The sequence below is a fragment of the Psammomys obesus genome, unplaced genomic scaffold (assembly GCF_907164565.1).
Source record: "Psammomys obesus unplaced genomic scaffold, mPsaObe1.curated_primary_1811, whole genome shotgun sequence".
Lineage (NCBI taxonomy): Eukaryota > Metazoa > Chordata > Mammalia > Rodentia > Muridae > Psammomys > Psammomys obesus.
The window spans coordinates 37,869,279-37,885,088 of record NW_026585895.1 but is presented as its reverse complement, the minus strand read 5'-3'; the positions used below and the strand labels follow the sequence as shown (position 1 = coordinate 37,885,088).

Here is a 15,810-nt window from a genome sequence, read left to right as displayed (position 1 = left end):
CCTCATAACAAGGGTTGTAAAAGTGCCCCAAGTATCAGAAAGCAAATAACAGTGAATCTGCAGCCCAATGTGGAAGGCTTAGGTCATTTTTTTTGTACGATAACATGAACTGTGAAAATGAAGAAGTCTAAGGAACTGGAATAGGAAATTAAAATCATTCAGGAAATGAGATTTAACACTGATTTACTTAAAGGAGTAACTGTTATGCATAACAAATAGTGGACCTACACTGAATTGGTTGAGAAATATGCTTGACAATTACTTCTACAACATAACAACCAAAACAAAAACCAGTTAAGTGTTACAACCCAAAGTGCTCTACTTCAGTAAACAACTAAGAGCAAAGAAAGAAAAAAATTCAGTCTCTGGACTGACTCACTAACAGAGTGGATACATGATCATCAACAATTTCTGTAAATCACATTATAGGGAGAGGAGAACTAATTAATTAATTACACTTATACTGAAAAGGCAAAGTTGGCAAAAAGAATATCAGTTTTTATACACCTGATATATGATAAAACATCAAAAAACACAGCCAAACACACTGACCTGCTCACATCAGGAAACCTGATGGGAAAATAAATAACTTGACACTTGGGTCTGATAACGCTTTCCAGATCCTCAGGTCTGTGATCAGGAATGAGCTTCAGAAATTTTCCAATGGAAGTAAGAAATGATTCCATATTAAAATTGGAATTGAATACCACCACATCAGCCACCAAACTGTAAAAAAAAAAAAAAAAAAAAAAGATTCATTATGATTTATTTTACAACTAATTAGAATTTATGGTGTACCTCAGTACCATAAGTACTTTATATTAATATGTATGAAACCGCATCTAACAGAAATACTAGTTCTTAGTATATGTCATAAAAGGTTGAGTTGGTGGCTTCAAGGAAGACTGGCCAGGGAGAAATTGGATAATTGAATAAAATCACGTAAGACTTCAAACTAATGCCTTCTTCCCTAAATGCCATAAATGTTCCACATGAACTTTCAGTACCAAGCACAGCAAGCCCAACCATTTGTGTACTCTACTACAGAGAACAGAAGTTTATGGCTTCCTCACCATCTCTGAGGAAACAAGCTTATATGAGGCTTTTCGTATGAAGGCATAGTGCCTTTAATGCTATTCAGTTGAAGTCCATTTCATATTTTAGATTTGGTTTGAAGAAATTTTATTGTTTTAAAAATTCTGGTACTACATGGGGTGATGCTAAATTATTTCACTATTATGCATGTTACGACAGTCATGGAAGTAGAAAACCTAAATGATTTATTATATAAAAAGAATAGAAAGACAACCACAATTGTTGATCTTTAGAAATGAACAAAAGAAATGTAATACTGATGATGGATTTTGACAAACTGTCTTTCTCTCTTTATTATAGAGCAGACAGAACAGAGATAGAGGAATGCAAAATCCAAGATCCTCCATATAGGAGACTGCCAACCCTGACACTAAGAGCGATATTCTGCTAACCTGGGACAGAAGCCTGAGAGAGTTATCCACTGAGAGGTGCTACGCATCAGTGTCTCAAAACAGATGCTGAGACTCACAGCCAAATACTGAGCAATACTTAGGGAGTCTTGTATGAAAGTGAGAGGAAAGAGAAAAGAAACTGGAGGTGACAGGAGCTCCATAAGAAGACAGAGGCAACAAACCAGGACCTGGAGGGGATTGCTGAGAACGAAGCATCAACCAAGGACCATCTACAAACTGAACTTAGGCCCCCAACAAGGATGTAGCAGATGGGCAGCTTAGGCCTCATGTGGGTCCTCTAGTAAGGGAAGTAGGGACTGCATTGGACATGAACAGATTTGCCACCTTTTTTTTTCTTTCAAGTTTTTAAGAAATTTTAATTTTTTTAATATTAATTTCAGTTTATTCACTTTGTATCCCAGCTATAGCACCCTACCTCATTCCCTCCCACTCCCACCCTCCTTCCCTCATCTCTTCCCTCACCCTCTACAAGTCAACTAATAGGGGAGGTCCTTCTCCTCTTCCATCTGACCCTAGCCTATCAGGTCTCATCAGGACTGGCTGCATTGTCTTCCTCTGCAGCCTGGTACAGCTGCTGCTCTCTCAGGGGGATTTGATCAAAGAGCCAGGCACTGAGTTCATGTCAGAGACAGTGCCTGTTCCCCTTACTAGGACACCCACTTGGAGACTGAGCTGACATGGGTTCTAGATTAACTCCATGCATGGTCCTTGGTTGGAGTATCAGTCTCAGAAAAGAACCCTGAGCTCAGATATTTTGGCTCTGCTGCTCTCCTCGTGGAATTCCTGTCCCCTCTAGGTCTTTATATCTCCCGTTCTTTCAAAGATTCTCTGCACTCTGCCCAAAGTTTGGTTAATAGCCCCAGCATCTGCTTTGATACCCTGCTAGGTAGTCTTTCAGAGGCCCTCTGTGGTAGTCTGTTGTTCTGTTTCCTGTTTTCTCTGTCTTCTGATGTCCCTACTATTTGCCTTTCTGAATGAGGATTGATCATCTTACCCAGAGTCCTCCTTCTTGCTTAGCTTCTTTAGGGGGACAGATTTTAGAATGTTTATCCTCTATTATATGTCTACTATCCATTTATAAGTGAGTATATATGTGTGTGTCTTTCTGCTTCTGGGATACCTCACTCAGGATGATCTTTTCTAGATCCCACTATTTGCTTGAAAATTTCATGATTTCCTAGTTTTTAATTGCTGAGTAGTAATCCACTGTGCAAATGTACCACAATTTCTGTACACCATTCCTCAGTTGAGGGTCATCTGGGCTGTTTCCAGGTTCTATCTATAACAAATAAAGCTACTATGAACATGGTTGAGCAAATTCCTTATTGTGTACTTGAGCATATTTTGGATATATTCCCAGGAGTCATATAGCTGGATCTTGAGGAAGCAGTATTCCTTTTTTTGTTATTTTTATTAATTACAGTTTATTCACTTTGCATCACCCCTGTAGCTCCCTTCCCTCCTCCCCTCCCAATCCCACTTTCCCTCCCCTTTCTCAACCCATATCCTTCCCCAAGTCCACTTCCATCTGATCCTAGTCTATCAGGTGCCATCAGGAGTGGCTGCACTGACTTTCTCTGTGGCCTGATAAGGCTGCTCCTCCCTCAGGGGGAGGTAATCAAAGAACAGGCCAATCAGTTCATGTCAGAGACAGTCCCTGTTCCCATTACTATGGAACCCACTTAGACAATGAGCTGCCATGGGCTACATCTGGCAGAGGTTCTAAGTTGTCTCCATGTATGGTCCTTGGTTGGAGTATCAGTCTCAGAAAAGACCCCTGTGCCCAGATTTTTTGGTTCTATTGCTCTCCTTGTGGAGCTCCTGTCTTCTCCAGGTCTTATTATCTCCCCATTCTTTCATAAGATTCCCTGCACTCTGCCTAAAGTTTGGCTATGAGTCTCAGCATCTGCTCTGACAGCCTGCAGGGTAGAGCCTTTCATAGGCCCTCTGTGGGAGGCTCCTGTCCTGTTCTCTGCTTTCTCCCTCTTCTGATGTCCATCCTCTTTGCCTTTCTGAATGGGGATTGAGCATCTTAGCCAGAGTCCTCCTTCTTGATTAGTTTCTTTAGGTGTACATATTTTAGTATATTTGTCCTATATTATATGTCTAATATCCACTTATGAGTGAGTATATATCCTGTGTGACTTTCTGCTTTTGGGATACCTCACTCAGGATGATCATTTGTAGGTCCCACCATTTGCCTGCAAATTTCATGATTTCCTTATTTATTGCTGAGTAATATTCCTTGTGTAAAAGTACCATAATTTCTGTATCCATTCCTCAACTGAGGGGCATCTGGGTTATTTCCAGGTTCTGGCTATTACAAATAAAGCTGCTACAAACATGGTTGAGCAAATGTCCTTGTTGTATACTCGACCATAGTTGGGAGCATATGCCTAGGAGTGGTATAGCTGGATCTTGGGGAAGCACTATTCCAAATTTTCTAAGAAAGCACCAGATTGATTTCCAAAGTGGTTGTATAAGTTTACATTCCCACCAGCAATGAAGGAGGGTTCCCCTTTCTACACATTCTCTCCAGCATGTGTTGTCACTTGAGTTTTTGATCTTAGCCATTCTGTTGGGTGTAAGGTGAAATCTCAGGGTCGTTTTGATTTTCATTTCCCTGATGACTAAGGACAGTGAGCATTTCTAGAAGTGTTTCTCTGCCATTCTATGTTCCTCTACAGAGAATTCTCTGTTCAGCTCTGTGCCCGATTTTTTTAATTGGATTACTTGATTTTCAACTTCTTCAGTTCTTTACATATTCTGAATATTAGCCCTGTCAGATATAGGGTTGGTGAAGATCCTTTCCCAGTCTCTAAACTGTTGTTTTGTTCTGATGACAGTGCCCTTTGTTTTACAGAAACTTTTCAATTTCATGAGGTCCCATTTACTGACTGTTGGTCTTAGAGCCTGTGCTGTTGGTTAAGGAAGTTGTCTCCTGTGCCAATGAGGTCAAGGCACTTCCCCACTTTTTCTTTTAACAGATTTAGTTTGTCTGATTTTAGGTTGAGTTCTTTGATCCACTTGGACTTTACTTTTGTGCAGGGTGGAAAATGTCTATGATGTCTTATCTTGGTTGTCAACTTGACACACCCAGAAAGAAAGAACTTGAATTGAAGAACTGTTTTGTTAAGACTGGCTCTGCACATTATTTGTGTGGCATTTTGTTTTGACTACTAATAAATCTTGGGAAGAGGTAGCCCACTATGGGTGGTGTCATCCCGATGCAAGTGGGCCTGGGCTGTGTAAAATGGGGCCTGGGGGCAAGCTAGTGAGCAGTGGTTCTCTGTTTGTACTTCAAGTTGGAGGTCTTTACCTGAATTCACTGCAATGATGGACTGTGAGCTGTAAAAAGAGATAAATCCTTTTCTCCACAAGTTGTTTTTGGTCATGGTGCTTATCACAGCAACAGAAAAGAAACTAGAAAATCTTACTTGTCAAGCGATAATTCAGCATCGCTGGACAATTCCATGAGAAGATAAACATGACAAAACAGTTAGCTTTATTTTATTTTAAAATTACATCAGCAAGACTGAAAAAAGCATACATGTCCACAGGACTATAAAATGCATCTTAACAAGTAAAGCTTAAAGATAAAACATGAACGCCACAGCTAATTCATGGCATAGTTTAATACATATTTACTGAGGCAGAAAAGTTTCCTATTATTAGTCCACAGAAGAAAGAAAAAACAAAACAAAACAAACAAACAAAAAATACAACCAAAGGCTCACTGACTTGCCATTCCTTTCCTTTCCCTCTAAAACTGATATTGCATGGATTTTTTTTTTCCAAGTCCTACCTGGTGAAAATTCAGAGAAAAGAGACAACAACAACATGGATAATACAAAGAAATGTCATAAAAGTGCTGACACAAAACTAAGAAACAAGGAAGCAAATACAATAAACTATTAAAAGTTGAAGAATGTTTTACAGCTAGTCCATTTGCACCATATGTCATATATTGGAATAGTGAGCAACAGGTCATAACATATAGTTATGGCATGCACGTATAAGTTGGAGGGTTAGGGAAACCTCTGCTTAAGGTGACCGATTATGTCAGTCATCTTTAAAAATCCTTAACTGTCACACAGTCCAGAAAGAAATCCAACAGTGCCAATGAAAGCAAAAGTCAGCAGGAACACAAAAGAAGCATTGGAAAAAGCAGCCATACTTTTCAAAGAAACTGGAACAGAACTGCTTTCTGACACTCTTATTTTTCCTCTGAACAACTGTGAAACATTTTTTTTTCCTATTACAAAGCCAAATGATGATGTAGTCCAGTTATTTCTCTCTAAGCTTGTCTATTAGCTTATCCCCTTCGAAAGCAGAAATTCTGAAAGAGTCATAGGCAAGTTTTCAGTCTTCCTCTTTATGAAGAAAAGAAAACTATCAGTAGTGAGCCGATATTTTTATTTAATATCTGCTCACAACAGGCATACAACCTAACTACTGCTAATTCATTAAAATATGTTGTTAAAATTCATTTAGTCTATGTTGCTAAAGATTCACATTGGTCTACAGAAATATACTTTTTCACTTATTTTCTCCCTGATATGAGTAGGTGTAACTTCCTTTAACTTTAAGACTACCCATAAAGAAAATACTTAATTCCTCCCTCATGATTTCTCAAGGTAATAAAACAATAGTGTCTGAAAAAGAAAATGGTACTAGATCAAGAACCACAAAAACATGACCAATGTTTTACATATTGATAAAGTAGAAGACAAATTTATTTTTTTGTTTTAAATATATAATTTATTTTTAATTTTATGTTTATTGCTGCTTTGCCAACATATATGTCTGTTTGAGGTTGTCAGAAGCCCTGGAACTTGAGTTACTTACAGGCAGGAGCTGCCATGTGGGTGCTGAGAATTGAATCCAGGTCTTCTAGAAAATCAGCCAGTGCCCTCAACAACTGAGCCATCTCTCCAGCCCCTCATTTTCATTTTGAAAACATATTTTCCTGTTGCCATTTCAAGATGAAATGAAGTATTTTAATTTTGTTATAAAAATTTTAAATGGTAGCTTTTTAGGAGACATCTGACTGCAGTTGTCCAGTTTTGATAGCAGTGCTCCCTCAATTGAAGCAGCTTATAAAAAGACTGCAGGAGAACAGCTACAAATGCTCAAAACAAAATTACTACCATATAGCTTTTCTTCTGTCAACCAAACCAGGGAACAGACTGACAAGGTCTTCTCAAACACATTATCAGTGTATGTAGCTAGTAAGTACGAATAAAGGTGTGAAGTGTGTCTGATTACGTCCACCTTAATTTCACGGGTCCCGGCAATGACGTGACAGGGTTCCACAGCAGAGCTGGTGTGGGGTTGTTATGTACTCTTTCAGTAAGCACCAGAAGAAAATGCTGTACTGTTCACCTCTGAAGCAGCAGGTACTTTTAGGCTGTCATTCCAGAAGATCCAGTGCAGAAGAGTGAGAAACACTGAAACATTCACATTCCATTGTCTAGTTTTTATCTTGGAAGCAACAAAATAAACAAAAATAAAGGAAACAACCCAAAATCAGGAGCTTCAAAGTCACTTAATCTACTGAATTTTAGTTTCTCTATTAAATTTTTGCTAAATACAGTGAAAGTGAAAAGTACCTGATGAAAGAACTTGCTGGCTTTTCTACAACTTAAAAGTAATGTGGGGGGTAGAGGATAAAAATCCTTGTCAATAATTTTTATTTTATTTTGTTATGCAAATCAGTAAAATAACCGGTTCAACATATAATTAGATGATTGGTCTATGTACATATACATCTTATTTCGTAAAAAGAAAAACAGTGGCCACATTGATGTGTGTGGCCTGTGTTACCACTGAAGACCATTCGGATGTCTGTGGTCTATGGTGCTGCTTTAAAGTATGCTGTTGTCTGTGACCCGCACTCCTATGGGAGACCATGTGGAAGTCTGTGGCACACACGTACTGACTCCTTAGACCAGGTACATGTCCACAGTCTGTGCTGGCACCACATACCACATGAAAGTTCATGATCCGTGCTGCTGACTGTAAAGTAAAAGGAAGGGTCTCCTGAAGTGTAATCATGAGTGCTGACTCATAGCTGAGGAAGAGACAGAAAACTTCCATGATAACTCCACCTCACCCCCCAAAGGTAATAACCTAGACTGGAAGCCGTCAAAAAAACTCTTAAGAATTGTGACAGAGGGGCCACAAAGGGGACCCTGACTGTAGAGATGAGGGACCAGGAAACAGAGATAGGAGTGATGGAGGAGCAGAACTGAGCATGAACTGGTAACATGATAGCAGTGATGGCTGAAGGGGCTGAAGTTTAACACAGATCATGTCATTGTTCAGTGGGGTCAACAGGATCATGTACAGCAGCCTGGAGCTTAAGCAGAGGCAGACTCAGATACTACACAAGCTGCTAGCTGTGGGATCACCTTAGCTCTACACAATAATATAGGTCCAAGATGAGGAATGGTCCACCTTCTAGACTGGACCTCCTCGATGGACCACTGTGTCCCATGATACTGCTGAGGGCCACATGTGGGTCAGTAGCCCTGATGTGGCCAGGATCTGGGTGGATATCCAAGGATTGTGTCATCACCTAAGGACATGCAGAAGTTTACAGCCTGAATGCATATGGATGTCTATGGGCCATGCTGCCCCTGGAACCATATTAATGGGAATATCTTGTAATGCTATCTGAGATCATGGTGGAGTCCATGTCTGGGCTTCTGCTGAGGGTCAAGTCTAAGTCTGAAGCCCTACTACAGTGAGGGTCTAAGTTGATGTCAGTGGCCCCTGAAACCACTGAAGGCCAAGTAGAGGTCCGTAGCCTTTGCTGCTGCCTAAATCCATGGTGACATTTGTGGGCTGTGCAGACACTGGGGGCAATAAAGCTCTTAGTGGCATGTGCTATCTCAGCTGAGGCCATGGTGATGGCCCTGGCACTGCTGCTACAGAAGGCCATGTCTAGGTCCATGGTCTTACTGGGGCCAGGTCTGTGCTAATGTCTGTGGTCTGTATCACCACCAAAGGTCATACAAATGTCCGTACTCTGTCCCACACCCTGAAACCATGTCCATGGGCAAGGCTGTTACCAGAGGGCAAATCAATGTGCATGGCTTGTACTGCCAACTGGGGCCATGGTGATGCCCTGGCCGATGCTGGGTCAGTGGTGTTACTGCAGCTTACTGTGTTGATGTCCTTGGCCCATGTGTGGTGGTTTGGATAAGTATAGCCCCATAAACACATTTGTTTGAATGTTTGGCTGAAGGGAGTTGGCATGATTAGGAGGTATGACCTTGTTGGAATTAGGTATGGCATTATTGGAAGAAGAGTCACTGTGGAGGTGTGTTTTGAGGTCTGCTATGCTCAAGTTATGTCCAGACATAATTCCCTTTTGTGGAACAAGATGTATAACACTCAGCTCCTCCAGCAACATGTCTGCCTGCATGCTGCTATGCTTGCCACCATGATGATACTGGACTAAACCTCTGAAACTGTAAGCCATTCCCAGTTAGATATTTTCTTGTATAAGAATTGCCATGGTCATGGTATTTCATATGGATGACTGTGCTCTGGGCTACATCTTGAAGCCATGGGCTGTGCTGCCACTGAGGACCATACTTATCTGAAGGCCTGCTCTAACCCTAAGTCCACAGTGATATCCGGGTCTATGATCTGTGTTAATGTTTATGGCCCACCAAAGGCTTGATCTATGCTGCAGCCTGAATACATGTCAAAATAATATAATCCCAGTTGCAGTCAGGCCACATTCTCAGACAAGACCTTCTGATGCAGCTGGGATGCTGATGTCAGAAACCATGTAGAAGACATTCATACTCCCATAGACCATGAAAAGCAAATAAGCTACTTTGGCAGAGATATCAATGACAGCAGACATGCAGTTGAGAAAGAAAGACATGAAAGGCTTCTGTGAAAGCTCCTATGTCAATCCTAACCTCCCCCAGAAAAAATAGTAACAGACTCAACAGGATGTCATCTTAGAAAGATCTTAAAAAGTATAATAGGTTGCTGAAGTGTTGCTCTCCAGAAGAGATGGCTTCTAGCAGGAATAAAGGTAGATAAGGACTCAGCTCTATTTGGGGCAGGCTACCGAGAGTCTGACCACGCTCCAGTAAATAAACAGATAACACAAATTGGATTTTTGGTGGGAGGAGGCTGGAAGGAGATCACAAGGGTGAGAAGGAGGTAAGGACGGAGAGATGGGGTGAAGTGGAGTGGAGGACAGGGAAGGACTTGGAAGAAGATGTAATAGGGGTATATGATGTAAAAATACCAAAGGAATCAATAAATATATTATGTTGGGGAAAAAAAAAACTGTGATAAGGATGCTAAAGTTTGGCTCTCCACAATAGATGGCTGGAAAAGAACTCACTTTTCTTTACGAGGCTGGCCATTACGAGCTTGACCATGCTCTAGTGAGTATATGGACAACACAATTTGAATTTTTTGGTTTTTTTTGGTAGAGGCGCAGACCTGGGGGGGAATGGAAAGTAAAGGAGATCCGGGTGCATTATGTAAAAATTCCCAAATATTCAATAAAATTATTATGTTTAAAAAACAGAATAGCAGTGATACTATAAATCTTGCAGAAATAGAAAAAATATTATGGAAAGAATCTTTGAACACCTTTACCGCCTTAATATGCTCATAAATTTATAATGATCTCCAGATTTACAAACTAATCATTTAAAAAGGAAAAGATGGGGACTGGAAAGACAGCTCATCAGTAAAAAGAATTTGCTTCAAAATCATGAGGACCCAAATTTGGACCTGCCTGTAATCCCAGTTCCTAGAAAGTCAAAGATATAAAGATGAGACTTGCTGATTTTAAGTCTAGCAGAGAAAAAGAGGAGCCTCAGATTTAGGGAGAGACTTTGTCTCAAAGCAACAGGAAGGGAATGACAGAAGGCACCCACTACCTTCTTCAGGCCTGTGTGCACACATCCCCCATCCCTAAAATCTGTCCTGAGAAAAGGTATAAAAGATGGCAAAAGCTAGGTGTGTTAGCTCAGGCCTATAATCCCAGCCCTCAGGGGAAAAAAAAGGAAAAAAAAAAAAAAAAAAAATTGTAAAAACCAAATTTTAAACAATCCATACCTACCATGAGAGAATTTGGTTGTATCCATATTGAAAATCTCTCTCCTGATATTTCTTGACAGGATAAACCAACTGGTTTTCATGGAAGTACAAGATCTTTTTCAATTTTCCCAGATCAGGACGAAGGGCAGCCAGTTCAGTCAGGTTAAGTACTGAGCTTGCAAAGAGGGTCCTAGGAAAGAAGTAAAGTTTACTGTTCTAAGCATGCTTGAAGGGCTACCCTTTGCCTTCTTCTCTCCTCCTCCTTCCCACCCTAAGAAACATATATCCCTACAGGGACATACGAATACTTGCCATATAGTATCATGCAGACGCAGTCTCAGTTCTGATCTTTCAAAAAGCAACTGCTAAGAACTATAAAAGTCCTGATTTCATTGTTCTCAGCTCAGCTCAATTTCTGAGGGACAGGAAGAAGAGAAAGAAAGAAAAAAAAAAAAAACGGAAAAAAACTGGCTGGATTTTATTGAAAAAGGCAAGATAGGTTCTATCTGAAGGACAAAAGGAACAGAGATAAGATTGGTTGGGGAATATTTTGCCTGCCAGTTGCACTGCATTTGCCTTTTTTCTGCAACCAACTGCTGAAATCCAATAAACAAGCAGGACTGGTACATGTTGATGCTTTGAAAAAACCCTTTTTGACTTATTTATTTATTATGGTCTTTTCTTTGGCATGTTATTTTCAATGCCCATGTTAAAATATCCTACAATACTTAGACTAATTTTTCCTCTATTATTGACTGCTGACACTAGATTTATAAAACTCCTTATATAAAATTTTTAAAAAATTATAAGAAGTTGAGTGTAAAAAAAAAAAAACCTGGAAGTTTATTTATCCATGCTTATAAATAAATCAAAATATTCATTTGTTCTTACTCTACATTTACTTAAATGTCTATTGTATGATAATGGCAAGCTGAGAAGAACAAAAACATTGATCAAGATCACCCAGGAAGATGAATAATGCTTCTCATGGAGTCATATACATAACATTAAAGGCACAAACACAAAATAAAATAATAGGAGATTTAGAGAGCCTAAAAATGTCTCACTGAGATCCCTAGCACACATAAAGACAAAAAAAGAGAGAGAGGGGGAGAGAGAGATAGCACATGGACAGGTGAGAACATTTAGATAACCGTTCTAGCTTAATTTTAAAAAGTTGAGGTGCAAAAAACTGAGTTTTCTTACAATCACACTAGTAATCAGTGCCAAAGCAGAAACAGCTGGAACATTTTTATTGTGCCAATTATGAGATTGCTAGTAACATACCATGCAAATACCTTTGTTTGTCTAGACTTAAATAGGAAATACCACCCGTGTTGTTCAAATGATTACCACTACTATAAAGTCCCTGCCTTGCTGACTAGCCAAATAGTTAGCTTCAGGTGTTTATATAATCTTCAGCACGAGCCTTTCACCAAAAGTAATGGTTATTACTAAGTATATATTGCATAAACAGGAACCCAGTTTGGCTGAATTAGGTGTGTGCTATTCACTAATATTGGAGGAATATTATTAAGTAAAAGAAAAATTCATTTAACATTCCATAAGTAACAAGCCTATCATCTATTTTTTCCAGCCATAATCCAACTGTTGCTTTGATATAGGAAGATTTTCCTCAGCATGGATCACTATACCCAGGAGAAAAATGTCAACGATTTTAAGTCTTAACAATTTGACATTGCAAAACCAACATTTCCTTTAGTGTGTGTGATCATTAGGAAATTAATTATATCTCATAACAAATGTTGAAACAGCATTCCTTTATCTCGATCACTAGTTAAGGGTTTCTCTTTGTTTTTCCACTGGTAAAGTGCTAAATGCAACAGGCAATTTCTTGAATCTTTAGCTCCACAACCACAAGTAACAAAAATGCCCACAAAAAGAATGCCATAGCTATAATCCACTACAATGTTTAAAAGTTGATCATCAAACAACAAAAGGCATCACTCAGTCAGAAGCTAACCCTCAGCTGCCAAGGCTCATCTTGCCTCAGGTACCATTTAAGCAATAAAGCTTCATAAGATGTACTTTATCATCCCACAGTGGGGCTCTGGCAGGAAAGGCCATAAGGTTACAACAAAAGCCACTTGGAACAAGATAATTTCTGACAGCTACTGCTTGAGCACAAGTGAAATTGAACAGTTATCTCAGCAGGAAGATCTTATAAGGTTTTATGCTTAATATTTTTAAATTAACATAAAGCCCAGAGAAAGCAGTTGGGCAATCGTTCATAAACATGAAATATTACAATCATTGTATAAGCTGGATTTGTACTTATTACAATGCTACTACAGAATTAAGCTGTTTTTAGACACCAAAGAGTTTTAAATTGGAACTTTTATCTCTGTAAAAGAAACCTGTATTTAAAATGTCTGCTAACTTCAAATTAGTGGCTGTAACATTGGCTTACACTTTGGCTTAATACTTTGCCCAAGTACTAATAAGTTGTGCTATTTTAATTGTTTAACCAAAATGGCTCAATGCTTATTATAAGCCATTAACATCAGTTCATAGATTTGGAATTGTATCCCTATACATGCTTTTGTTGTTTTATACTTGCAATGAAATTTAAGATGATAAAGAAATTCTTTTGGGCTCAGTTTGAAAAAGAGCTCTATATCTGTTACTCTCTTTGCCTAATGCATAAAGAAGACACTGAAATTTGCCCAGTACTGTAAGAATAGGAGCATGACCTCTGAGGTGCATATTTTCACATCTTAGATGGCAAAGACATGCAGTCACACACAGTGCAGAGAGTTGACACTCTTATTATGGCCAACACACATGAACTCTGGTGAACTATGTTTTCTCTACCCTAACCCACAAACTCATCTCAGCAGGCTTTTCTCTGCTTGCAATGACTAACTATATTAACAGGAAATACAATGGAATAGAAATACCAGTTTGATTGTGTCATTCTTTTTCTTTTTTAAGAAAATCTCTTATTCAAGATAACTGAAGAACAAATTACAACTAATGGCATTTTTGATTTACCAGAACTGAGTTTATTTTTATATTATTATTATTATTATTATATTTCAAATTTTATTTTTTTATATATGTATTAATTTTACATCCCATCACAGGTCCATCCCACCTCTCCTGGTAGGTCCCACCTCCCAGGCCCCTCCATCTTTCGCCTTCTCAGAAAAAAGGAACCCTTCCCTACCTTACAAACTCATCCCAGCTCACTGGGTTGCAACAAGACTTAGTACATCCTCTCCTAAGACTATAATATAATTCTATCATTTCCTCCTTTTCTCGCTCCAAATCCTCCTATAGACTCCATCCCTGTGCTTTCAAATTCAAACCTTCTTTTTCTTTGTTGTTACATACATATGTGCATATATACATGCATATTCCTAAATACATACTTAAATAAAATTCATGTAGCTTAATGGACCTTTAACAAAAAGCAAATTCTTCTGGGTGTTATTTTTGTCTACACCTAACTCTAAAATGTAATTCGGGTGTTCAACATCATTACTAAAGTTTGCTCTTTTCTTCCATTTAGGCTCTTGCCACTTGATGGCTACTCTCTAGGATCAACACTTAGGCATTTTTAGTTCCAATTATTTTTCTTGGTGATAGAGAAGAACTAAAACTGCACTGTCAACATATAACCAGCCACATCTAGTGATGAGTACTAAACAGGTAAACTAATTTGAACTGACTGAGTTGAATAGACATATTTAGCCAATGGCTGCACTGTCTAAATGGGATATCTTTCTTTACACTAACCTCCTTCATTCATGGTACCTACATATAACTGTTTGCCCAGTTGACTTTCCCAAACAGTCTCTTGACTTGTATGTTGAAAATCTCATTTCTACGTTCTTATTAATTGGCTCAACTTCATCTATTAGGCTATCCAATTCTGGAATGAAACAATGTGAGATTTCCCCCCTTCTTGATAATTAAAAAGTTACATCCCAGGCAAAAACCTGTTTTAGATATTAAATTTTAAAGCAAATATAACCTACTATCACTCCTAACAAAGTTTCATCCACCAAGTACCTGCTTTTCAAGATTCTGGGTATACAACAGATAGTAAAATAACTAGCCTAAGAACTGAACAATAACCAAGAACAATGTGGTATTTTGCTCAGTTTAGACAAAGATGAGACTGAAAAAGTGCATGAACGTCTTTGAAAGACACAAACAGAATCCTCTTCTTATAGAAAGATCAGCAAGAAGAGAAAGATTTTAAATAGGAAAATGATTTGGGTGTGAGTCTTTTTGGTTTGCAGTAAGTACAAACAACTTGCAGAATTTTACTTTATGCTCTTAATCTTAATCGCTGTTTTACCACACTGAAAAGTACTTCTAGAATGCATGGCATTGCGTGACTGTAATTTCAGCATTCAGGAGTCAGAGCAGGACTACAAAATTGAGCTTGGGCTACACAGTGAGTTTGAGGCAGCCTAAACAATATAGCAAGAAATTGTCCTTCCACATGAAAACAAAAAATTTTAAATGGTCACTTTTAGTTAAATTTATTAAAAAAGGACATCATAATATCTCTAACTAGAGCAAGGTTTTTATATTCAGGTACCTAATAAATATTGAGATTTCCTTTGTATGATAAGTTATGCTTATATTATTTTTATTTTACACATTTTATCAAATTAAAAAAAAAGATTAGTGTACACACCAGACAACTTTTAATTGCTTTTCTTCTTTAGAGAATCATGGGACTTTTCACATGCCTATGAAAAAGTCATTTAGAACCCTAACCTCACAGCTAGAGTAAAATGGAGAAATCAAGTAAGCAACCTGTACACTGACCAGCATGAGCTCACTAGAGCATCTGTCCTAATGGTGTGTTCCACTTGAAGGCAAGGCTTCTACTTTTACTGATAGAATTACATGCCTGGCATTGGAAACTGGGATTCCTTATTCTCTTTCACCATGAGCTATGTATTATTCTGGTGCCTGCTCTTGGAAATGTAGCAGAGAGAACGAGAAATAGACACAGAGACAGAAAGAAAAGAAAGAGAGGAAGGAAGGAAGGAAGGAAGGAAGGAAGGAAGGAAGGAAGGAAGGAAGGAAAGAGGGAAGAAAGGAAGGAAGGAAGGAAGGAAGGAAGGAAGGAAGGAAGGAAGGGAGGAAGGGAGGGAGGGAGGGAAAGAAAGAGAGAGAGAGAAAGAAAGAAAGAAAGAAAGAAAGAAAGAAAGAAAGAAAGAAAGAAAGAAAG

At 38.7% G+C, this 15,810-nt stretch overlaps 1 protein-coding gene across 2 annotated transcripts in view; it reads right to left on the bottom strand.

The window, feature by feature from the left end:
- Gtdc1 (glycosyltransferase like domain containing 1) overlaps nucleotides 1–15,810 on the bottom strand; it is a 401,908-nt gene that overhangs the window by 206,507 nt on the left and 179,591 nt on the right. Inside the window, exons 4-5 of one of the 2 annotated variants that reach the window (XM_055600706.1) lie at nucleotides 10,615–10,782; nucleotides 553–726 (exon numbers count right to left, since the gene is read on the bottom strand). In XM_055600706.1, coding sequence (XP_055456681.1) covers nucleotides 553–726; nucleotides 10,615–10,782 — 342 coding nt within the window. The remainder of the gene's footprint in view (nucleotides 1–552; nucleotides 727–10,614; nucleotides 10,783–15,810) is intronic. The other variant, XM_055600707.1, reaches the window with a different exon arrangement.